Raw genomic sequence first — 26,173 nt, forward strand, 5'->3', positions numbered from 1 at the left:
CTTTAGAGTTCTTCATTTATCTCTTTGAGCATCCTAAACATAATTATTTTAAAATTTTTTATTATGGAAAATTTCAAAGAAAAGTAGAGATCCTCTTGCTTCCAAAATTATCACCTCATGGCCAATATAAGTTCATCTCTACCGCCCATACTCCAAGGCCCCCAGATTAACCATAATTAAAGATTATTTTTCAGATTGTTCTATAAAATTAATTTCACCTGGACTGAGTTTTTACTCTGATTGTTTTTTATGTTGGCTATCTCTCTGAGTATTGGATTTCTTTTCATGGGTTTTGCAATTGTTTTTTTCACTTTTTTTTTTTCGGCTGCACCACGCGGCTTGCAAGATCTTAGTTCCCCAACCAGGGATTGAACCTGGGCCCTTGGCAGTGAAAGCATGGAGTCCTAACCACAGGACTGCCAGGGAATTCCCAAGGGTTTTGCAATTTTTATTTTTTAGAGGACTCATTTTGAGTGATGAGCTTTACAAAATGTGGCTTTTATAATTTGTTAAAACTGTTTTTCTCCTTCTGCATTTTAGCCTTCCTTAGGAGTCAAGTGGTTTTGTGGCTTCTTCCTGCATCCCCCATCTCCTCAAGTCCAGAGCCAGGTGTTACAATAGTGGTTTACATCCCCTATTCTGCTGTGGTGGGGCAGATCCAGGCAGAGCTGACCTGTCTTAGGTCCTGGTTGTGGACCTGGATCTGTCACCCCATCTGCCACATCCTTAGGTTCATTTAATCTAGATGACCAGATGGCAGCTACAGGCAGCCTCCTTCCACAGTGGAGGGATCTAGACCATAGTCCTGATGGTCCCTTTCATACAGGCCACTTTTAGTCTCCTGTGTCCCACAGGAGCCAAGGGGTTGGCACCCGCTGACCAGAGCCCTCAGGCCTGGGCTTCAGCTCCACCTCCTGGCTTGCATGTCTTTTTCACTTCTAGTTCATGGAGATGTTTACCTTGTTTTTAAGTCTTACTGTGTTTGTTTTTTACCTTCTCTTTTTGTGTTTTGTACATTATTCTATGTTTTTGGAGGCGAAAACTGCACCCCATGACCAGAAATATCCCCTAAATGTATGGTTTTGAGTTTTCTGCTGCCTCCTTGCCTCTTTCTAGCAACATGCACGCCACAAGTTTTGTTTTCAAAGCATTTTTGTCCTATTTATAAATGCCATTCAGATACTACTGAGGGAAATAAAGAGTTTTAAAAAACTTTGGTGACCACCTCATTCTTATATAAGTAGGTTTTTACACTTAAGAGTATAGCTTTTCACAGGCTGTGCTTTGAAAACTTGATTTTGCAAGTCCAAGGGATTCTGGGATTCAGTTATTAACTATTCTTACCCCAAAACAGACTCTCAGTGTTGTCTACACTGGTATATTCTGTTTTCTTCACCCCATATGCCCTGCTATTAGCCAAGCTGGATTCTTACTGTTACTTCATTCATGGCCTCTAAAGGAAGCCTTTTCCCTTCCTGTAAAATGTCTTCTCCCTCCCCCTGTTGGAATCCCACTTATTCTCAGATGCTCCCTCCTCAATGAAGCCTTTCCTCCTTGCTGCAGGCAAAAGTCATTTCTCCTCCTCAGAACTCACAGCAGTTCACACCACTCTTATTACACTTACTACACATTAATTTGTAATATAATCATTTGTGGAAATTCCTTGCACCTTTATATACCTTCCCATCTCTAAGATTCTGTGATTCTAAGTATGAAAATTAATTGAGGCATGTTGCAGAAAATACCTTACTTTTATTTTCCCTTGTGAAACTTTCATATCAAAGATTCTCAGAAAAACAGAAAAACCCATTAAAAATAGAATTAACTTTTAATCAAGTGAGATATTCATATCAGGGCCAGAACAGGCAGGAATATAGCAATGTTTATATGTTACTTGAAAGAGTTCAAAAGAGTCTCACATATATTCTCATTTGCTTCTCATAGCAAGCTGCTGAGATAGAGCAGCTGTGATTATATCCATTTTGGCTGAAAAACACCAACTAAAAATATAAATAAGAACATGATGATTTAAATTCCATTATCTCATGTAGGTGGTACAATAAAATAATTAGTAGTCAGAGTGTCAGAAGGTTCTGGTTTGAACTTGCAACACAATCATCTTGAGCCTTGGTTTTCTTGGCTGTAAAATGACCCAATGACTTCTAGGGCCAAGCTAAAAAATTCTGATTTTAAATGCACTTAATTTGTAATTGAAAATGTCATGACATATTCTTTGATTTCCTTCTGAAGGATGTTTGCATATCTGCCATTAAGGAGAAGGATATTGAAGCCAAGCTGACTCAGGTGATTGAGAATTGGACCAACCAGAACCTGAGTTTTGCAGCATTTAAGGGAAAGGGAGAGCTGCTGCTCAAAGGAACTGAATCGGGAGAGATTATCACCTTGATGGAGGATAGTTTAATGGTCTTAGGTTCCTTACTAAGCAACAGGTAATTTTATAATTTTCAGGGGAAGGTTTTGATTTGGTATTTAGGGTTATATAATTTTAGATAAAAGCCCAGTTTTGTAGCTGTGGCACAACACAAGATTCTGACCTAAAGTGTTGACTCTTGTTTGTCCTTACATGAACTATCTATTTTGCCTACTAATCATGGCCTCCATCTCTTCTATGGTACTCACCTCCCCTTCCTGTGTTTCCTGATGGGCCCCATCATAATTATTCTCCCTCAAATTGACAGCTTATCTCCTGAACATCTGGACTCCCCACCAAGATGACATCTTCATTTTATCTCCTTTCTCTTTTAATTCTCTGATTTTTCATCATTGCCCTCCTTGGCTAAACCTGCTCAAGTGTTCAACCAATGGCCCAGGAAAAGTATGCTGTCAACACATGAAGGAATATAGTGAAGGGCTTGACACTTACACACTTGGATTTTTTATGGTGAAAAGTGGCCATATCTGTGCTGGGTCCACTGCAGCCTAAACGAGGCAACATGTCCATCACTGGACTACTGAACCGCTTGAAAGTGACTGTTATCGCAAAAGCAGCTTTAGGAAATGGTACCCAGATTAAGTACACTGTCTTGGCATTAGCAACCTCTAATCCCCTAGCTGACTATCCAGTAATTCTTAACTGGTCTTCACCCTAACACACCTAAGAAATATGTCACATTATCTTAGAGGTCATTAACAGAGGTCAGTGTCCATGGGGATTCTAATACCCTACCTCCAGGTTGGGACTGCTGTTTAATGAATGACATCCTGCATGACCTCTGGCTCAGAGGCAGGCTTGTATTTGGATAATGTACTAACTCACAAAGCTCCTAATTCTGGGTTGAAGTTGCTGGGGTTAAACTCCTAAGGTATGTCCTCTGCTTTCAGGGAATCTGAATAACCTGGCAAAGGTGACCATAGGCAATTCAGTGGTTCCTAGACTTCACAGGCTGCTACTTCCCCATGGTTCATTGCAAATTTTGCCATCTTGATTTCCTGAATGATGACCTCTTGAAGAAGGGCTGTAGATTCACCTGAACCTGGTGTGTAGCCCAAGAATTCAGGACTTGAAGCCTTTCTTAATTTCATTCTTAACTTGCATATAACCTGAATATTATAGTACTTATTTATGGTACTAGTAAACTCAATGTTGAGGCCCTGCTAGAAGGAGTATAAGGATATCTAAGAAGTCACAACACTTCAGTAGATTGTCCTCCTAGAGAACTTTGCAGCGTCAAGTGGATCCAGAAAACCTCTTCTAGAGCCAACCACAGACTGATCTCATAGAAGGCAGTACCAGCTGGATCTCTAGGGCTACCCGGATGTGAGAAGGAAATTGTGTATCTTCATGGGTGAGGCTTCACTCAGCTGGATTCCCTGGATTGTGACACTTTCCTGGTGGGTCCCTGATTCCCTGGCATTCCAAGGGCCTTCCTAACTGTTGTGAACAGGTTCCACCACACAAAGCTGTGCAATGCAGGTTCTTGGCCAAACGACAAAAACTGGTCATTAGTGATTTTATTTCAAATCTCCCTTTTTCTTGTTGGGAAGTTACATACCATCAAAGATGATTTTTTTTTTATTCTGTGCAAAATTATTTTTGGCTCCAAATATTTAAGTGCTTCAACTCCCTGAAATGCCCTTCCATACCATCTTGGTCTGTGTGTATTGATCTTGAAGGGTTTTTTTGGCATATTGACTGCCTTTCAGCTCTAGACTGGCCAGATGGACACTATAAATGGGAGTTGAGAAAAATGCCTCTTACTGCCAGATCAACTCATCTGCCTCCTTGGGGCAGTTTTTGTACAACCCCTTTATACCTCCATGTATAACATAGTCTTCCATAGAAGTGAAGGGTTACACTTAGGCATCAGACTATTCCCAGAAGAACCCCATTCTTTATGTGAGCCCCTTCAAGTCATCCTGTCCTGGATCAAGAAAAGTTTTAAGACTGTACTCAACAAATGCCACTCACCGCGAAATTCCACTACCAACTTCAAAGCTACTTGCCATTGCCACAAACTGAAGTCAGCTTCTTAATTCAACTGTAGTTAATTAGGTCTTTCCCCAGTATCTTCCCATCACTTCCTCATGGTATCCACTCTATTTCTTGTCTTTCTTTGTTGTGCCCAGCTTTCTGGACACCTTGTATTCTGATGAACACTTCTGCGAGCCCTGATGTTGAAAAAACAGGAACCAGGCTTTCGGGGGATAGCAATTCTGGATCGTTAACGCTGCAGAATCTAGGCGTAGTGCCTGGTGGAATTAGCAGTCTGTGGGTGGGACGAGCACATCTGTAGTAGACACCAGACCTCAAGCTTGACCCTGGCCTTGTGGTAGTAGTTCCATAGACCAGTAACAACAGTACCCTCTGTGTGATTTTCCACTTGGATTTGGTTCACAAAAGACTTGGAAAGCCATCTTATTCCTTGTTTTCCCTTTACTCAGAGGAGCAACCAGCACAATTCCTTTACTGGACCTCTGTGGCTTAAAACTTGGTGAACTTCTTAGTTTATCACTGATACATGGGAACATGAAGTGAAATCTCTATAATTATATGTTTCTTTCATAAAAATGCAAACATCTCATTAACTGTATGAAATTTAATAGGAGTTGCCTTTTTTTTTTTAGGAAAAAATGTTCAGTGTCAAAGGACTGTTTCTCCTATTATTTGCCATAAGCCATACTATTTTCTGAATCTTCCTTAAAATGTAATATCTTTCCATTCTTACTTTTTAGATATAATGCTCCATTTAAAAAAAATATCCAGAATTGGGTGTATAAATTGTCCACTTCCTCAGATATAATTGAAGAGTGGCTAGTAGTCCAGAACCTTTGGGTTTATCTTGAAGCTGTCTTCGTAGGTGGGGATATTGCCAAACAGCTACCTCAGGTAAATATGGTTTTTGTAACTGCTGATAGAATAATTTAGTGTATGTTGTTTATATGTCTCTGTAAAAGTCTTCAGAAAGACGTATAGTCATGTCTTGATTATTTGCACCAGGGGTTTGCAAACTATGGCCAACTCACCTGTTTTTTTAATTTTATTTTTGGCTGCGTTGGATCTTCGTTGCTGCGTGCGGTCTTTCTCTAGTTGCGGCAAGCTGGGGCTACTCTTTGTTGAGGTGCACGGGCTTCTCATTGCTGTGGCTTCTCTTGTTGTGGAGCATGGGCTCTCAGGCGCAGGCTCAGTAGTTGTGGCGCACGGGCTTAGTTGCTCCACGGCATGTGGGATCTTCCCGGACCACGGATCAAACCCGTGTCTCCTGCATTGGCAGGCGGATTCTTAACCACTGTGCCACCAGGGAAATCCCACCTGTTTTTGTAAATACAGTTTTATTGGAATACAGCCATGTCCATTCATTTATGTTCTGTCTATGGCTGCTTTAGCATTACAACGGCAGAGTTGAGTAGTTGTAACAGAGACCATACGGCCTACAAAGCCTAAAATATTTAGTATCTTGCCCTTTACAAAGAAGTTTTTTTTAAAAAGTGCTGACCTTTTATTTACATTAGTAGAAATAAGAAACTCACATAATTTTCAAATCTGGGGTTGTCTGAAGAGGTGAGGTACATTTGAATATGATACTATTAAATTATAATAGTTCATCTCTTCTTAGAATTAGACTTATTCCTCTGAGAGTAGAAGTTAAAATAATCTGTATTCTGTAAACACAAATTAACTGTCCGTAAGTTAACTAATAGAGTAGATCAGAAACATGAGGCAAGCAAACTGAGCCTTAGAAGCCTGTAACAAATTCTTTAAAACAGCTTTATGGGGACCTTTTAAATGAATGCTAGTAACTTACTAATAATTATTCTATGAAGGTAATTTTCCTCTTATAAAATTAGGCCTACTCTTTTTTTTTTTAACATTTATTTTTTTTGGCTGCATCGGGTCTTAAGTTGCAGCACGTGGGGTCTTTGTTGAGGCGTGCGGGATCTTTCGTTGCTGGCGCGGGGCCTCTTTGTTGTGGCGCGGGGCTTCTCTTTAGTTGTGGCATAGGGGCTCCAGGGTGTGTGGGCTCTGTAGTTTGCGGCACGCGGGCTCTCTCGTTGAGGTGTGTGAGCGCAGTAGTTGTGGCGCGTGGGCTTAGTTGCCCCGCGGCATGTGGGATCTTAGTTCCCTGACCAGGGATCGAACCCGTGTCCCCTGCATTGGAAGGTGGATTCTTTATCACTGGACCACCAGGGAAGTCCCCTAAGCCTACTCTTTTGAATTTCCATACCTATGGCATCACTATAGATTAAAAATCAAGGATAAAGCATTTTGAAAATAGCTGGTTTCCCTTTGTAACACATTTTTAAAACCTAAATCTTTCATTTTTAATCAGAAAGTTTTATTTTTTAAAAGTGCACTTAAAAGTTTTAATAGAGGCAAGATTATGCCAATTTCTAAAAGCATTTTAAAAAATTGAATGCAAAGCTTAATATCATCCATGGTAAACAGAAAGTTTTCATTTGCAAAAATGTAAATGAAGCTTTGTTTTGGATTTTTACTGTTTTCTTTTTCTTTTTCCTGGGGTACTATTAAGCTTTAATTATTCCAAAATACTGAGATCAAATTATTTTCATGCTTCTTCAGTTTGCTCATCAAACCAAAACACCTGGAGTACTGAAAGACTAGATTTGCGATTTAAGTTGATAGCTCTGCAAATTAATCATGTGGCACTTTGAAAAATGTATTAAATGTAAGGAAAAAAATCAGTGATAAACCTCATTGTGATAGAACAGCATTTCAATAAGCAGTTCTCTTGTTCCAGAGTTAATTCAGATGAAAAAAAAATTGCCCCTTTAAATTATGTAGCTGGAGACTAATAGGCTGGTTTGAGGAACTATAGGAGATGCCAAAGTGAAGACTTGGCTTCATTCGATTATCCACATGCCAACTTTTACTTTTGTTTTTAGGAAGCAAAACGTTTTCAGAATATTGACAAGTCATGGATAAAGATAATGCAGCGAGCTCGTGAGAATCCCAATGTGATTAGTTGCTGTGTTGGAGATGAAACTATGGGGCAGCTTTTACCTCATTTACATGAACAATTAGAAGTATGTCAGAAGTCACTTACAGGGTAAGAGTTTAATTTTTAAATTACCTATCATTTTATATGTGACAGTGTTTTATCCCAAACAAGTTAATAGAATTGACTGCATTTTTGGTTTGGTAGTGATGGTTGAGGTGGTGTTAGGAATTTAACATTTCACATAAATTTAATTTCTCTGCAAAAAAAGACACCTTCAAGTTGAGGGTGGGTGACTTACAGCATTGTATTAGTTTTGTAGGGCTGCTGTAACAAATTACCATAAACTGGGTGGCTTAAGACAACTGAAATTTATTTTCTTACAGTTCTGGAGGCCAGAAGTCTGAAATCAAGTTAGCAGCACCTTCTGAGGGCTCTAGGGAGAATCTTTCCTTGCCTCTTCCAGGTTCTGGTGGCTCTTGGCTTGTGGCTATATAATTCCAATCTCTGTCTCTGTCTTTATATGTCCTTCTCTTCTTCTTCCTGTGTGTCTCTTATGAGGACACTTGTCATTGGATTTAGGGCTTATCTGGATAATCCAAGATTATCTCTTCTCGAGATCCTTAACTTCAGTACATTTGCAAAGACCCTTTTTGCAAATGAGGCCACATTCACAGATTCCGGGGAATAGGACGTGGACATATCATTTTGGGGCTACCAGTCAACACACTACAGGCATGGAGTAGAGATGTGCACTCAGAGAACAATTAACCAGACAAACTCACAGATAGTTTTCTTAAACGGCAGTTCATTCTCAATTTCTATTTGAAATAGGGTAACGATATATCTTGGTTTGTCCAAATTTATGCCTCTGTCCTGACTGAATGGCTATTTGTCCCCCCTTTCACTCTCAAAATATCTTGGCTTGGAGATAAATTATGTGTTCACCCTGGGTTTAAGCTGCGAGGTTCACAGTACTCTTAGAAAGGTTGCAGGAGGGCTCTTGATGAGAAAGAAGATAGGATGGGGCAGGCTTGCTCTGAATCACTTTCTTATTTCCACTTGTTTTCCCAAGGGCCATCCACGGTGCAGCAGGACTTTCTTTCTAACCAAACATTTCAGAGGCAAATGGGAAATGACTGTAGGTGTTTGCTACTATCTTATTGATGTTAGTGATTGCGTCTTGGCTAAAAAACCCAAAAATTAATAATTCAGAAAAAATTATTTGGTAATGTGACTTTATTTAAAGGTATTTGGAGAAGAAGCGATTACTATTTCCAAGATTCTTCTTTGTATCTGATCCAGTTCTCCTGGAAATTCTTGGACAAGCCAGTGATTCCCATACCATACAAGTATGTAATCTAAATATCTGTTACCTAAATCCTTTTTTTCCACAGCCTATGTATTAAAAAATAAAAATGAAGTTAATGTCTTAAAAGTGCAGTCAGGAAAGAAGAGTATTAAAAATTATGTTGGTTATAAAATGTCTTATTTTCTTTGTATTCGGAGCCCATCAGCCTGAGGCAAGGGTCACCGATTATGCAACTCACCAGCTGGGTGACCTTGGGCAGCTTCTTAATTTTCCTGTGCCTCAGTTTCCTTGTCTGTAAAATCAGGATATTAATCATTTCCACCTCATGGGATTGTCATAAGGATTACACGAGATAATTCATTGAAAAGTTCTGGACACACAGTATGTGCTCACTAAATGTAATTCATTGTTATGAGTATTTTAATCTAAATATTCTTAGATCAAATAGGGATTGTGGTTTGGATTTGTCCTTTTTTTGTCCCAAGTGCTTCTCAAATGCTTTTATTGCCATTTCCAAGGGCAATACTTCCAGGAGGAAGAGAAAAACTATAGAGAACTGGGTGTGAGAGGCACTGGAACACCCATCCCAGGGCCATTTCTGATTTGGGAATCTGGGAAACAACTAGTAATACTTTCCTTGTTGGTTTCCAGGGAGTTGCGGGGATAAGAAAGGAAAGGAGGGAAGTAGAAGCTGTGTAAGGCAGACATAGAGCCAAAAGAGAAGGACTGAGCTGTCCCTGGGAGGGAAGAGGGCAGGGACCATGTGGTTCAGTGTCCATCAGGAGGAAGATGACAGTTACTAGTCGAATCTCCATAACGTAAGAGGGGCATTTGTAGGTCTTGGAGGAAACATTCTGTAGGGCTGGATTTTAAAAAGTGGGCTTCCAAGTCAGTCAAGGGTCAAAGAAGAGTCTTTTTTTTTTTGGAGACAATGAAGTACATTCTTAATCTCTTACAAATATAAAAAATAGTAAAGCTTTTAAAAACATCTCAGTGACTTTTGTGTTTAACCTCATGTATGATGTGTTTGCTCTGTCTTGTGCTTTCTTATAGCCACATCTCCCTGCAGTGTCTGACAACATAAATGAGGTGACCTTTCACGCAAAAGACTATGATCGTATCATGGCTGTCATATCAAGAGAAGGAGAAAAAATTATTGTAATTTAACTTGGTTAAAATTTTATTAGAATTTCTTTAAAAATTTAGATTTGAGGAGAATGCAATTCTCTTATGAAAGAAAGGGAGGGGAGTGGAGTCGGGTTTTAGTTCTGTAGCCCTGGCTTTGTAACAGCCTAGTTTGGATAACTCATTTAACTTCTCTGAGGCTCATTTTATCATCTACACAATGAAAGTTTTAGACCAGATGATCTTTATAGTTCTTTCCACATACAGTATTAGTTGATTTTACTCATGTTTTAAATATTTTGTGTGAAATTGTTTGCTTTGCCTGAGGTACTTTGATTTATGACATTTGTAAAAATACCAGATTATTATCAACTTGTAATATATTTGTAATATATCTTTTAGTTGGATAATCCTGTTATGGCCAAAGGTCCCGTGGAGATTTGGCTTCTGGACCTGTTAAAAATGCAGATGTCGTCCTTACATAATATAATTAGATCTGCATTCTATCAAATCAGTGATTCAGGATTTCAGCTCTTACCTTTCCTCAATCACTTTCCAGCACAGGTGAGAATACATGACATTTAAATAGCGAAATAAGGGGGAAAGGTATTCAGGAGGCAGTTAGCCTGATGATGTGGAGGCTGTTCTAGCTTAGAACCAGTTAGAGAGGCCCACCCACCCTCAGCCCCCAACCACCTGCCTGACCACTTGCTTGTCCACCTGCACCATTCTAGGCCAACCCATCCCATCCTCGAGAAGAGGATTTGCCACCGTTCTTCCATCATTGAGGATATACACTGAGACTAAAGCACTAACGAGAAATTTCATCTTATGTATAAACGACACCTATCTATGAATAAAAACCATCTATCTATATCTATTCATACATATATATAGACACAGATGTAGATATGGATATGGACATATATAAAAGGAAGGAGCATATCTTTTCCTGAAATGAAATCCACCTTGCCTTTTGTTTATTTTGCCTTCAAATAATTAAAAATTGGCATAATTTGTTAAATACGACTAAGGTTTTTTAAAATATTTAATTTAATTAATTAATTAATTTGGCTGTGTCGGGTCTAAGTTGTGGCACGTGGGATCTTCGTTGCGGCAGGTGGGATTTTTCATTGTGGCGCGCTGGCTTCTCTCTAGTTGTGGCGCACAGGCTCCAGAGTGCATGGGCTCAGTAGTTGTGGTGCACGGGCTTAGTTGCCCCGTGGCATGTGGGATCTTAGCTCCCCGACCAGGGATCAAACCTGCGTCCCCTGCTTTGGAAGGCAGATTCTTAACCAATGGGCCACCAGGGAAGTCCCAGGTTAAATGTGACCAAGTTTTTAAAGAGAGAAGACCTTGAAGAGGCTGGAGCAGGTGTTCTCTTGAACAACTCTCCTGCCCTTTGGCTCTTAGAAGCGCATTGTCAGGTGCCAGGTATTATTAAAACGGGACACAGACAATGAAGAGCTAACAGTTCCATTACATTTTCAGCCAAGATAAATGAAAAGTGATGATTTGTGATCTGGGTTAGAGATAGTGTGGGATAGAAGGCAAGAGCTCTCCAAGGAAAATATAGGCAGGTTTTGCTTCCCCAGCTGCTCCTCCCAACCTGAACTCCAAATCCTGGGTTACTGCACACACAGTGGAGGCAGCTGAAATGATATGAAATTATTCAAATGACAGAAGTACAGACATGAAATCAACCTTCACTGGAGAGAATATTTTAATATTGTTTTTGTATTGTATAATATCCTTGGTAAACTTTAATATTCTTATTAGCATTTGTGATGAAGCTTTATAAAATACTTTATTTGATAAGCTGAGAAAAATAGCTCCTTAGACTAAATCAACATACTTTCCCTCTCTCAGGAAAGCTTGATCACCCTTTATACTCTGAAGGAGATATAGAATTAAAGTTTGAAAAGTTGAAAAGCAAATTTAAAGTAGCGGTGAAGTTGAACAGGGTATAGTAGGAAAGTTGACTAACTTTTAGGACTTTATTTAATGTGTGTATATATACATATATATATACACACACACACACAACGATTTTTAGATAAAAATCTTAACATTGTAGTGGGCAAATTTCAGTTTTCTGGAAAAATTGCTTTAAAGAGTAATGAATGTATAAATATATTCATTCTTTCTATATTCATTCAATATATAGTCATTCAATATATTCATTCAATATATATATTACTCTTTAAATTGCATTTAATTTAATTTATTTATTTTTAAAATAAATTTATTTATTTGTTTATTTTTGGCTGTGTTGGGTCTTCGTTGCTGCGTGCAGGCTTTCTCTAGTTGCAGCGAGCAGGGGCTATTCTTCATTGCTGTGCGTGGGCTTCTCATTGTGGTGGCTTCTTTTGTTGCGGAGCACAGGCTCTAGGCACACGGGCTTCAGTAACTGTGGCACACGGGCTCAGTAGTTGTGGCTCACGGGCTCTAGAGCTCAGGCTCAGTAGTTGTGGCCCATGAGCTTCGTTGCTCCGTGGCATGTGGGATCTTCCTGGACCAGGGATCAAACCTGTGTCCTGTGCATTGGCAGGCGGATTCTTAAGCACTGTGCCACCAGGAAAGTCCCTAAATTGCATTTTAAAAAGCAGGTTTCCCAAATAAATTTGCCTATTACAATGTTAATTTTTGATCTAAAATTTCACCTCTGTTTTCTTCTCAAACACGTTTTTAAGATTATGAAAACAATGGATCCTTGTTGCAAAAATTGGGGAAAATTTGAAGAATATGAAAGTGAAAAAAAAAATTTCCCATTTTTCCACCACTTGGAAATGATGACTTAATATTTTCATGTGTTCCCTTTCAGTATTTTTTAATATGCTTATTATAGGCATCAAATAATATTGATGAGAATGAGCATTCTTATTTTGTTTTTTACTGTAATGAAACATCCTCCAGTTTTCACCGTGAAGTCTGCTGCCTTCTTAACCTAGTGAAAAACATAATTTAAACTTTTCTTGGTGACTTAGTATAGTCATTTTATTTTATTTTTTCATCATTATTAGATTATAATTGCTATACAATGTTGTGTTAGTTTATGCTGTACAACAAAGTGAATCAGTTATATGTATACATATATCTGCATATCCCCTCCTTCTTGGGCCTCCCTCCCACCCTCCCCATCCCACCCCTCTAGGTCGTCACAAAGCACCGAGCTGATCTTCCTGTGCTATACAGCAGCTTCCCACTAGCTATCTATTTTACACATGGTAATGTATATACGTCAATGCTACTTTCTCAATTCGTCCCACCCTCCCCTTCCTCCTCTGTGTCCACAAGTCTGTCCTCTACGTCTGCGTCTCTATTCCTGCCCTGCCACTAGGTTCATCAGTACCATTTTTCTAGATTCCATATATATGTGTTAATATACCGTATTTGGTTTTTCTTTCTGACTTACTTCACTCTGCATGACGGACTCTGGGTCCATCCACATCACTAACAATGACTCAATTTTGTTCCTTTTTATGGCTGATATTCCATTGTATATATGTACCACATCATCTTTATCCATTCATCTGTTGATGGACATTTAGATTGCTTCCATGTCCTGGCTATTGTAAATAGTGCTGCAATGAGCATTGTGGTACATGACTCTTTTTTAATTATGGGTTTCTCAGGGTATATGCCCAGTAGTGGGATTGCTGGGTCATATGGTAGTTCTATTTTTAGTTCTGTAAGGAACCTCCATACTGTTCTCCATAGTGGCTGTATCAATTTACATTCCCACCAACAGTGCAAGAGGGTTCCCTTTTCTCCACACCCTCCCCAGCATTTATTGTTTGTAGATTTTTTGATGATGGCCATTCTGACTGGTGTGAGGTGATACCTCATTGTAGTTTTGATTTGCATTTCTCTAATGATTAGTGATGTTGAGCATCCTTTCATGTGTCTATTGGCCATCTGTATGTCTTCTCTGGAGAAATGTCTATTTAGGTCTTCTGCCCATTTTTTGAGTGGGTTGTTTGCTTTTTCTGTTATTGAGCTGTATGAGCTGTTTGTATATTTGGAAATTAAGCCCTGTTGGTCACATCATTTGCAAATATTTTCTCCCAGTCTGTACGTAGGCTGTCTTTTCATCTTGTTTATGGTTTCCCTTGCTGTGCAAAAGCTTTTAAGTTTCATTAGGTCCCATTTATTTATTTTTGTTTTTATTTCCATTTCTTTAGGAGGTGGGCCAAAAAGGATCTTGCTGTGATTTATGTCAAGGAGTGTTCCACCTCTGTTTTCCTTTAAGAGTTTTATAGAATCTGTCCTTAGATTTAGGTCTTTAAATCCATTTTGAGTTTATTTTTGTGTATGGTGTTAGGAAGTGTTCTAATTTCATTCTTTTACATGTAGCTGTCCAGTTTTCCCAGCACCACTATTGAAGAGGCTGTCTTTTCTCCATTGTATATTCTTGCCTCCTTTGTCAAGGATAAGGTGACCACAGGTGCTTGGGTTTATTGCTGGGCTTTGTATCCTGTTCCATTGATCTATATTTCTGTTTTTCTGTCTATACCATACTGTCTTGATTACTGTAGTTTTGTGGTATAGTCTGAAGTCAGGGAGCCTGATTCCTCCAGCTCCGTTTTTCTTTTTCAAGATTGCTTTGGCTATTCAGGGTCTTTTGTGTTTCCATACATATTGTAAAATCTCTGTTCTAGTTCTGTGAAAAATACCATTGGTGATTTGACAGGGATTGCACTGAATTTGTAGACTGCTTTGGGTAGTATAGTCATTTCCACAATGTTGATTCTTCCAATCCAAGAATATGGTATATCTCTCCATCTGTTTATATCATCTTTGATTTCTTTCATCAGTGTCTTATAGTTTTCTGTATACAGGTCTTTTGTCTCCATAGGTAGGTTTACTCCTAGGTATTTTATTATTTTTGTTGCAATGGTAAATGGGATTGTTTCCTTAATATCTCTTTCTGAAATTTCATTGTTAGTGTACAGGAATGCAAGAGATTTCTGTGTATTAATTTGGTATCTTATGACTTTACTAAATTTATTGATTAGCTCTAGTAGATTTCTGGTGACACCTTTGGATTTTCTATGTATAGTATCATGTCATCTGCAAACAGTGCCAATTCTACTTCTTCTTTTGACATTTGGATTCCTTTTACATCTTTTTCTTCTCTGATTGCCATGGCTACGACTTCCAAAAGTATGCTGAAAAATAGTGGTGAGAGTGGACACCCTTCTCTTGTTCCTGACCTTAGAGGAAATGGTTTCAGTTTTTCACCACTGAGAATATTGTTTGTTGTCGGTTTGTCATATATGGCCTTTGTTATGTTGAGGTAGGTTGCTTCTATGCCCACTTTCTGGAAAGTTTTTATCATAAATGGGTGTTGAATTTTATCAGAAACTTTTTCTGCATCTATTGAGATTATTCTATGGTTTTTATCAGTCAGTTTGTTAATATGGTGTATCACATTGATTGATTTGCATATATTGAAGCATCCTTGCATTCCTGGGATAAACCCCACTTGATCCTGGTGTATGATCTGTTTAATGTGTTGTTGGATTCTGTTTGCTAGTATTTTGTTGAGGATTTTTGCATCTATGTTCAACAGTGATATTGGCCTGTAATTTTCTTTTTTTGTGTTATCTTTGTCTGGTTTTGGTATTAGGGTGATGGTGGCTTGTTGAATGAGTTTGGGAGTGTTCCTCCCTCTGCTATATTTTGGAAGAGTTTGAGAAGGATAGGTGTTAGCTCTTCTCTAAATGTTTGATAGAATTCGCCTGTGAAGCCATCTGGGCACGGGCTTTTGTTTGTTGGAAGATTTTTAATTACAGTTTCAATTTCAGTGCTTGTGATTGGTCTGTTCATAGTTTCTATCTCTTCTTGGTTCAGGCTTGGAAGATTGTACTTTTCTAAGAATTTGTCCATTTCTTCCAGGTTGTCCATTTTATTGGCATATAGTTGCTTGTAGTAATCTCTCATGATCCTTTGTATTTCTGCAGTGTCAGTTGTTACTTCTCCTTGTTCATTTCTAATTCTATTGATTTGAGTCTTCTCCCTTTTTTTCTTGATGAGTCTGGCTAATGGTTTATCAGTTTTGTTTATCTTCTCAAAGAACCAGCTTTTAGTTTTATTGATCTTTGCTATTGTTTCCTTCATTTCTTTTTCATTTATTTCTGATCTGATTTTTATGATTTCTTTCCTTCTACTAATTTTGGGCGTTTTTTTGGTTCTTCTTTCTCTAATTGCTTTAGGTGCAAGGTTAGGTTTTTTTTGAGATTTGAGATTTTTCTTGTTTCTTGATGTAGGATTGTATTGCTATAAACTTCCCTCTTAGAACTGCTTTTCTACATCCCATAGGTTTTGGGTCGTCGTGTTTTCATTGTCATTTGCTTTTAGGTATTCTTTGATTTCCTCAGTGATCTCTTGGTTGTTTAGTAGCGTATTGTTTAGCCTCCATGGTTTTTTTTTTTTTCTTTTACAGTTTTTTTCCTGTATTTGATATCTAGTTTCATAGTGTTGTGGTCAGAAAAGATGCTTGATACAATTTCAATTTTCTTAAATTTACCGAGCCTTGATTTGTGACCCAAGATGTGATCTATCCTGGAGAATGTTCCATGAGCACTTGAGAAGAAAGTGTATTCTGTTTTTGGATGGAATGTCCTATAAGTATCAATTAAGTCCATCTGGTCTAAGGTGTCATTTAAGGCTTGTGTTTCCTTATTAATTTTCTGTCTGGATGATCTGTCCATTGGTGTAAGTGAGGCATTAAAGTCTCCCTCTATTATTGTGTTAGCGTTGATTTCCCCTTTTGTGGCTGTTAGCCTTTGCCTTATGTATTGAAGTGCTCCTATGTTGGGTGCATAAATATTTACAATTGTTATATCTTGCTCTTGGATTGATCCCTTGATCATTATGTAGTGTCCTTCCTTGTCTCTTGTAATAGTCTTTATTTTAAAGTCTATTTTGTCTGATACGAGTATTGCTTACTCCTGCTTTCTTTTGATTTCCATTTGCATGGAATATCTTTTTCCATCCCCTCACTTTCAGTCTGTATGTGTCCCTAGGTCTGAAGTGGGTCTCTTGTAGACAGCACATATATGGGTCTTGTTTTAGTATCCATTCAGCCAGTCTGTGTCCTTTGTTTAGAGCATTTAATCCATTTACATTTTTAAAAAATTTATTTATTTATTTATTTTTGGCCACATTGGGTCTTCATTGTGGTGCACGGACTTCTCATTGCAGTGGCTTCTCTTGTTGTGGAGCACGGGCTTCAGGCACATGGGCTTCAGTAGTTGTTGCATGTGGGCTCAGTAGTTGTGGCTTGTGGGCTCTAGAGCGCAGGCTCAGTAGTTGTGGCACACGGGCTTAGTTGCTCCGTGGCATGTGGGATCTTCCCAGACCAGGGATCAAACCTGTGTCCCCTGCATTGGCAGGTGGATTCTTAACCACTGCACCACCAGGGAATTCCCTAATCCATTTACATTTAAGGTGATTATTGATATGTATGTTCCTATAACCATTTTCTTAATTGTTTTGGATTTGTTTTTGTAGGTCTTTTCCTTCTCTTCTGTTTTGTGCCTAGAGAAGTTCTTTAGCATTTGTTATAAAGCTGGTTTGGTGGTGCTGAAGTCTCTTAACTTTTGCTTGTCTGTAAATCTTTTGATTTCTCTGTCGAATCTGAATGAGACCCTTGCTGGGTAGAGTAATCTTGGTTGTAGGTTTTTCCCTTTCATCGCTTTAATTATGTCCTGCCACTCCCTCTGGCTTGCAGTTTCTGCTGAAAGATCAGCTGTTAGCCTTATGGGGATTAACTTGTATGTTGTTTGTTGTTTTTCCCTTACTGATTCTAATATTTTTTCTTTTTGTTTAATTTTTGATAGTTTGATTAATTTGTGTCTTGGCATGTTTCTCCTTGGATTTATCCTGTATGGGACTCTCTGGGCTTCCTGGACTTGACTGACCATTTCTTTTCCCATGTTATGGAAGTTTTCAACCGTAATCTCTTCAAATATTTTCTCAGTCCCTTTCTTTTTCTCTTCTTCTGGGAGCCCTATAATTCAAATGTTGGTGTGCTTAATGTCCCAGAGGTCTCTGAGACTGTCCTCATTTATTTTCATTCTTTTTTCTTTATTCTGCTCTGCTGCAGTTATTTCCACCATTCTATCTTCCGGCTCCCTTATCCCTTCTTCTGCCTCTGTTATTCTGTTATTGATTCCTTCTAGTGTATTTTTCATTTCACCATTGATTGTCTGTTCTTTAGTTCTTTTAGGTCCCTGTTAAACATTTCTTGTATCTTCTTGATCCATGCCTTTATTCTATTTCTGAGATTTCGGATCATCTTTACTATCATTACTCTGAATTGTTTTTCAGGTAGTTTGCCTATTTCCTCTTCATTCTTTGGTCTTGTGGGTTTTTATCTTGCTCCTTTGTCTGCAAGATAATTCTCTGTCTTCTCATTTTGTCTAATTTACTGTATTTGAGGTCTCCTTTCCCTAGGTTGCAGGATCGTAGTTCCTCTTGCTTCTGTTCTCTGCCCCTGATGCTGAGGTTGGTCCAGTAGCTTGTGTAGGCTTCCTGATGGGAGGGACTGGTGCCTGCATTCTGGTGGGTGGAGCTGAGTCTTTTCCCTCTGATGGGAAGGGCCATGTCAGGTGGTGTGTTTTGGGGTGTCTGTGAACTTAGTATGACTTTAGGTAGCCTGTCTGCTGATGGATGGGCTTGTGTCCCTGTCTTGTTTGTTGTTTGGTCTGAGGTGACCAGCACTGGGAGCTGCAGGCAGTTGAATGGAGTCTTGTATTCAGATAGAGGCCTCCTGGAGAGCTCTCACCGCTTAACATTCCCTGGGACTGGGAATTCTCTGGTGGTCCAGCGTCCTGGACTCAGCGCTCCCTCCCCAGAGGCTCAGGCCGACTTCCAGTCAGGGAACTAAGACCCCGGAAGTTGCTCATTATGGCAATAAAGGGGATTAAAAAAAAAAAAAGATAAGAAAGACAAATGAAACCCCAGACAAATGGTAAAAGCAAAATCAAACAAACAGAAACAGGGAAACACACACATACAAAAGAAACAAAAACAGAACAAAATAAAACAAAAAGGAAGAGAACAACCAGACAAATAAAAGAACCTGAAAATAAAATCAAACAATTAAAAACAAAACTAACAGAAACAAAAAGCCCAAAAACAAAACCAGAGCAGAGTGCCAACTGAAGAATAAAGCAAAGAAACAAAAACTGACAAAAATGATTAAAAAAGAAAAAGGGAAAAAACACAGAACAAAAGAAAAGCAAAGTAGAAATAGAAATATAAAAAAATAAAAAATACGTTAAAGAAAAAGAAGAATAAAAGGGAAAAGAACACAGAACAACTGAAAAGCAAAGTAAAAATAGAAATATATAAAAAAATTAATAAAAGGTAAAAGATATGTTAAAAAACAAGAAAATCCCAAAAGACTAAATAAGACTAATAACAATAAAACAAGAACAACAACCAAAAAAAGAACCAACAACAGAATGAATCAAAACATAATAAAAATAATAGCAATAATAATGTTATCTAAGCTGTCAGTGTCCTCGCTCCCGCTGTGAGCCACAGCCCACCTCCGCCTCCCCAAGAGGCCCTCCACTGCCTCTGGGCTGTTCTCTGGACCTGTTGTGTGCCCTGTGGGGACCACTCAGACTCTGTTCTGGCCCAGTTCCTGCGTGTGCTGCCCCCAAAGTCCACAGCTGCCAGAGCTAGACCGTTTTCATATGTGGGAACTCTCATTGTCTACTCAAATATTCCATGGGCGCAGGTTCTACCTAGCTGATCACGGGGATTTAATCTGCAGCTTGTGCAGCTAATGGGAAGATTTTCGATCCTCTTCCTTGGTCGCCCCACCCCTGGGGTTCACCTTTGGTTTTATCCCACCTCTGTGTGTGGGCCATCCACAGGAGTCTGCTCCTGGGGCTGCCCTGAAGCACTTGGGTCTGCCCCAGTGAGGACAGGGTGCAGAGGTGCTATGGCTGCTTGGGTTGCAGGAGCCCCAGCGGTACCAAATGCGCAGGGAAGCCAGTGGCCTGAGGTGCAAGAGATATCAGGATAGTTGTCATTTTAAAGATCAGTTTTTAGAATGTACCTCTATCTAATGATTTTGCAGGGTCTACAGGTCTGTTTGGTCTTTAAATCAAGAAAGCCTTGGGCTTCCCTGGTGGCGCAGTGGTTGAGAGTCTGCCTGCTAATGCAGGGGACACGGGTTCAAGCCCTGGTCTGGGAAGATCCCACATGCCGCAGAGCAACTGGGCCCGTGAGCCACAACTACTGAGCCTGCGCGTCTGGAGCCTGTGCTCCGCAACAAGCGAGGCCACGATAGTGAGAGGCCCGTGCACCGCAATGAAGAGTGGCCCCCGCTTGCCACAACTGGAGAAAGCCCTAGCACAGAAACGAAGACCCAATATAGCAATCAATCAATCAATCAATCAATAAATCTTTAAAAAAAAAAAAAAAAAAGAAAGCCTTACACTACTGTTTCTGTACTGTTTCTCTTTGCTTTGTGCAAAGAGAATCTGCTTGCTCTTGGGAGTTTCCTGACAGCAGCTATTTCCTCTACATCCCATTACTCTCTCCGCCAGGTGCTTCATTTATCTTTACCTACAGACCCCAGGATTGGCCACTACTCTAGCAGGAAACTTATTGAAGTTCCAGAGGAAGCAGGGATAAGGAAAGGGTTTTATTCCTGCTTTACCTACATCAAATGCCATGCCTGCAGTACCCACATGCCCTCACACACTTTCCTTCGCCTACCAGATGTGGAATTCCTTTTTGGTCCAAATGATCTTGGATCTGTTGCTTGACTCTGGGGATGAACAAAAGCTCCCAAAGGGACAATTGTTGCAGTGAGGGAGTGAGGGTACAGCATGTTCTGACCACTTTTATTTCCTTTTCTGCAGCAGAAATTGTATGTAAGGTGACAATCCACTCACAGTTTCCTTATGCCTTCATCAGGAGACAAAGGACAAGCTTTTCCCCTTCTCACTTTCTGTCTCTCTCTCTCGTAGATAAATATATAGACAGAGAAGTAGATGTAGATAAAGATATGGATATTAGAGAGAATGTAAGATTAAGAAAAGAGATAGGCAGGATATCCTTTTTAGAAGATTCAAAGAAACCTTTGCAAAACCCTGCTGAAGAAAAATACACAGTAGTCTATTAATTCCATTTCTTTTCTTGAGAAAGAAAAATCACTGTGTGAAGGTATATGGGTCTCAGGCCCTCTGTAGAAAAATTTCCCAAGCATCTTCCATTAACGCACATATAATTCCATAAATCACAGCAATTGTTCAAATTATTATTTATCTATCGACATTGAAATAATTAAATAATCAATAGTTTGAACTTTAAATGTTTTTACCCTTTGGGAGTAGAGAAATGCATGTCCCATTTTTAGTTTAAAATCAGTAAGACTGTTCACCTTTATGTGACTAAGTGACCACTAAATTTTATTGCAGATGTGCTTTAAATATTTGGTAAATTTATTTGTCTTCTGGATTTGTAGGTTGGGCTTCTGGGACTTCAGATGTTGTGGACACATGATTCAGAAGAGGCTTTAAATAATGCAAAAGATGACAGGAAAATCATGCAAGTGACCAATCAGAAATTTTTGGATATTCTAAATACTCTAATTGGTCAGACAACACATGACCTGAGCAAGTTTGATAGAGTGAAATTTGAAACTCTAATTACCATCCATGTGCATCAGAGAGATATTTTTGATGACTTGGTAAAGTATCATTTTTTTCTTAATTTAAAATAATTTAGTATTCTAATTAATAAGTTAGTGCTTCTAATAATGAACAGTTAAGTATTATACGTATTTCTTAACTTATATGAACCTTCCATCTGCTTGGTCCTTTTTCACAACTATCCAGTATAGTTGTATAGTTGTAGACAACTATACAATGTCTACAAATATCTATATTTGGAAGTTTTAACAATCATATGTGTATATTCACCTTTGGCATTCTGAAAGTCTGGAATCAACTGATGTGATTTGAACTAATTGTTTCATTAAACCAATAACCAGGGATGTGATATAATTTAGGTGGGCTTGGTCATGAGTTATGATGATGTTAGTTCATAACTTGGCCCCTGTACAGAGAGGGCAAGGAGAGCCTGAAGAGAGAGGTATGTTACTCCAGGTTGGTAGGTGGAAGTTTTAATAAGCCAGGAAGTTTACTCATGAGGCTTGTCTTCGGCAGCCACAGAGGAGTAGATCTCTGCATTTGTCTGCCAAAATTTTCTAAGTTTATATAGAGGCCTTAACTGTCACATATACCATCCAGATGATCTCAACAACACATTGCTCTCTCAAAGCTGCGTCCTTGAAAACAGCCCCACTGTGGGAACAGTGGGCAGAATGCCCATTCTAAGGACAGGGAAGGGGATGAGGAGCCTCCAATTGCCTGTCCATCCAGCTCGTGGGTCAACCTGCGGTCATGTCTTCTAGATTACCTCTTCCAACAGATGAGCCAATTGTGAAAGAAGTCCAGATTGAATAGAACCAAGCTTCAGGGAACTCTCATGGCTGTTCAATTGATAGTGTCCAACAGGGCATCATGGGCTTGCTTTGGGCAAAGTTCTGCAGGGTGGGAGTAAGAAGGATGATATTTGAATTCCCTTTGGAAATAGAACCCTAACCAGTGGTCTTGAGCAGTAGTTATCTATTATGGGGTAGGGGCCCCAGGTGGCTTTGATATTGCACCATTTGACTAGTTTTGTCTTTAACTACCACTGCTTTATTCTATTTGATTTTATCTATCTTTTAGGCATCTTTTTCCTTCATCAGAGACACATAATTCACGCAACTTGGGGTGCTTTTTTTAGAGACTATGATCCCAGGCTACCTGTTTCAAATTTGTATCAAAAGTTCTGATCAGATAAGTTGTATTTATTGAAGATTGAAGGACATGTAGTCTGCCTATTCCCCTGTAATCTAGATCCTTCTTTCTCAAAGTGTTGTATGACAATCAGTTGCATTGGGCCTCACCTAGGAGCTTGTTAGAAAAGCAGAATCTTCAGCCTCCCCACCAGACCTACTGAACCATAATCTGCATTTCAATACGATTTCCAGGTGATTCATATGTGTACTAAAGTTCAGGAAACACTGTTCTTGGATTTCTCTGGTTCAAGCTAACCATCAAAAAGCTGCATACTTAGACCATATTGCTTTGGCCTTCTACAGATTTGCTTTCACTGAATTGCAATTACCATTATACTTTGGCTTTCCTTGAAGTCCACTTCAAGAAACGTTCATGTGGAATCCATTACTATACCTGCTATGAATGTACTATTGAGGATATCTATACATCTCTCACTGACTCTTAAAGCTGAAGTCTCATGGAAGAAATTTCTTTTTAAAATCAAAATGCTCAGCACATCTTTACTTTCTATACAGAATGGATTTTTTAAAAGAAAATATGCACACAAGACTATGAAACTGTTTTCTTTTTGTCTTAATTGCTACTGAACTCATGGTCAGTTTGCATTCCAAGTAAAATGAGATCTCATGGCCAGCATATATGCATTTTATTTTTCCATGTATCATGCTTAGAATAGACTGATGTACAGTAACAACTCAGTAAACATTAGCTATTCTTCTTTACTTTTTCCTCCTCCGCCCCCTCTTTACCACCTTATTGGATTGTTGAAAGTAGCTAGCTGACCGCATCTCCATGGCTGAGGGTCCTGTGTTAGAGAACAGAGCCCCTGGGGGTGGTACTGGACTATGTTATCTGAAAGCAGCTCTTTTAAGATGATGAATACAAACTGCATTTTAAGAGGGAAGACAGGAATTCTTAATTGGAGGGGGAAGCAAGATCATAAACAATGAGACAACAACAAAATGCAAGATGGTAAATAACATGAAGACTTGATTAGATGGAGAACTGAGCATTGTACAGTTGCCAGAGTCCATTTTTTAGTGTCGAATGACCTGGAAGTGGGCCTTGGGTTGCGGAGCAGTGAAGGGGACCACTTGCCACTTCCTATGTTGGTTCCCCTGAGTGGGCAGGACTGGGGTTTCTCCAGGTTTGCTAATGCAAAGTCATGAAGCACTGTGGTGGCGGTGGGATGTTGTTCCTAAACGTGCTCACCCGGTTTCTATCTCTTGCATCCATGGTGGTGGGAGCCCCGGGCAGATTGATTGGTTTGGCCACAATGCTGGTGCAAGAAGTCATGTGTGCATATATGACCATGCATTTCTCTGCTTAATCCCTTCCCATTTCTCATGGCTTCCCATTGCCATGAGAACAATGCCCAACCTCTATCCTCTGCCCTGTGAAACCTCAGCTCTCACTCTTTCTCCAGAGTCCTGGATGCCTCAGCTGTACTGAACTTCTTTCAGTTTCTTGAACATGCCAGTCAGATCTTCTGGATCTTCATCTAGAATGTTTTGCCCTCCCACACCTCCATCACCCCTGCTGTTTTATTTCCCTGGCTAACTCCTACTATTTTTTGCAGGGTTTAGTTTAGATGTTTCATTCTCCAAGTATCCCCCTCAGACCTTCTAGACTAGGTGAGGTCTTCTTGCTACATAATTTCATTACCCTGAGTTTCTTTTCCTAGTTTATTGCAACTACTTGTTTATCTGATTGTCTTTTGTCCTCTTCTGTCAGCTCCAGAAGGCAGGAACCATGTCTGTCTTTGTTCACCCAGCACAGTGTCAGGCCCAAGGAGGGACTCAGTAAATATATATTAAATGAATTAGAATCAATTCGTGAATGAGTGAATAAAAACTGCCCATATGCTTGTGTTTTATGCTACTGCAATTCAGTACTAATCTCTTTGTATTTCATGTTTTTAAGGTAAAAATGCATATCAAATCAGTTACTGATTTTGAATGGCTAAAACAGAGTAGATTTTACTTTAAGGAAGATTTGGATCAAACAGTGGTGTCTATTACAGATGTCGATTTTATTTACCAGAATGAATTTCTGGGATGCACTGATCGTCTTGTTATCACTCCATTAACAGATAGGTAGGAAACTCCATTTTTATTTTTCCATTTTTGTAATTAAGTCATGTGCTTAAAATTGTTTTAAAATTGCATTTGAGGGACTTCCCTGGTGGCGCAGTGGTTAAGAATCTGCCTGCCAATGCAGGGGACACAGGTTTGAACCTTGGTCCGGGAAGATCCCACATGCCACGGAGCAGTTAAGCCTGTGCACCACAACTACTGAGCCTGCACTCTAGAGCCCGCGAGCCACAACTACTGAGGCCCGCTTGCCTAGAGCCCGTGCTGTGCAACAAGAGAAGCCACCGCAATAATAAGCCCGCGCACCGCAACAAAGAGTAGCCCCTGCTCGCCGCAACTAGAGAAAGCCTGCGCACAGCAACGAAGAGCCAAGGCAACCATAAATAAATTAATTAATTAAAAAAAATTGCATTTGAAATGTTAACAAAAGCATTGCTGTCGTGTGGGGTCCGTGCTAGCTAATCAAAGTCTAACAATGAAACAACCATCATTGTTAGTTAAATGCACATATACATTACATTTTTATGAAATAGAAAAAGATAAAAGAATAAAAGGACGCTTGAATGTTGACTATGAGTAATTTAGTAATGAAGTTTAGATTGCAAGATGGACAAATGTCTCTAGAACCATAAAGGGGGTCATTAGAATTGCAAAGAAGGAAAGGACCTTGGAGGTGGTGTAGTTTAGTCTCCTGGTTTTTCAAATGTGGAAATTAATACCTAAAGTGATGTTTCTTGGCCAGGTCTGAATAATCAGTCAACGGCAGATCCCCTCACCATTCTTTCCAATATAGGACACTAGACAAGAGCTGGGTTTTTTTCATCTTTATATGTCCCGCAATTACCTGGTCCCATATGCTGTGCATAGAAGACAATACACGTTTGTAGAATTGACTTAAATTGGGTCATAGAACAATGAATTCTGCTGTTACTTTAAATAGGGCTGCCTCCAGGTAAAATTATGATACAGCCAAATTATATCTTCAATCTCCTCTAGACTCATCCAACCTCCCTTTATATGCCCAGTCCCATCGCAACGTAAATTTTTCAGGGTGTTTTCCCTTCAATCGATGTTTACATGTAAAGCTTCATGTCTTACGAAGCTTTACTAAGTTTGCTTATATCTGAAGTAAATATAACTGAAGCTGGATTAGGGATACAAGGAGATTCATTAAATTGTTCTTTACAAGTGGCTAAATGAGCGAAACATTTCATAGTAAAACGATTTACTTGCAGTGGTGTGCTGGAGCTGGCTTGTACCAGCTTGCAAGAGCCAACGTCATGCATCTCTTCCCAGTTTTGTGCTATCACATTGGTAGCTTGTTATCAGCCATGGTGGAAGTATTTA

At 39.3% G+C, this 26,173-nt stretch overlaps 1 protein-coding gene across 1 annotated transcript in view; it reads left to right on the top strand.

The window, feature by feature from the left end:
• The window catches only part of DNAH8 (dynein axonemal heavy chain 8), a 329,846-nt gene that overhangs the window by 117,792 nt on the left and 185,881 nt on the right, over window positions 1-26,173 (top strand). Inside the window, exons 36-43 of the mRNA XM_082347906.1 lie at window positions 2,251-2,450; window positions 5,194-5,347; window positions 7,363-7,526; window positions 8,665-8,767; window positions 9,781-9,885; window positions 10,255-10,416; window positions 21,350-21,574; window positions 24,657-24,829. Of these exons, the coding sequence (XP_082204032.1) occupies window positions 2,251-2,450; window positions 5,194-5,347; window positions 7,363-7,526; window positions 8,665-8,767; window positions 9,781-9,885; window positions 10,255-10,416; window positions 21,350-21,574; window positions 24,657-24,829 (1,286 nt within the window). The remainder of the gene's footprint in view (window positions 1-2,250; window positions 2,451-5,193; window positions 5,348-7,362; window positions 7,527-8,664; window positions 8,768-9,780; window positions 9,886-10,254; window positions 10,417-21,349; window positions 21,575-24,656; window positions 24,830-26,173) is intronic.

The sequence above is a fragment of the Balaenoptera borealis genome, assembly GCF_965194805.1.
Source record: "Balaenoptera borealis genome assembly, chromosome: 12".
Lineage (NCBI taxonomy): Eukaryota > Metazoa > Chordata > Mammalia > Artiodactyla > Balaenopteridae > Balaenoptera > Balaenoptera borealis.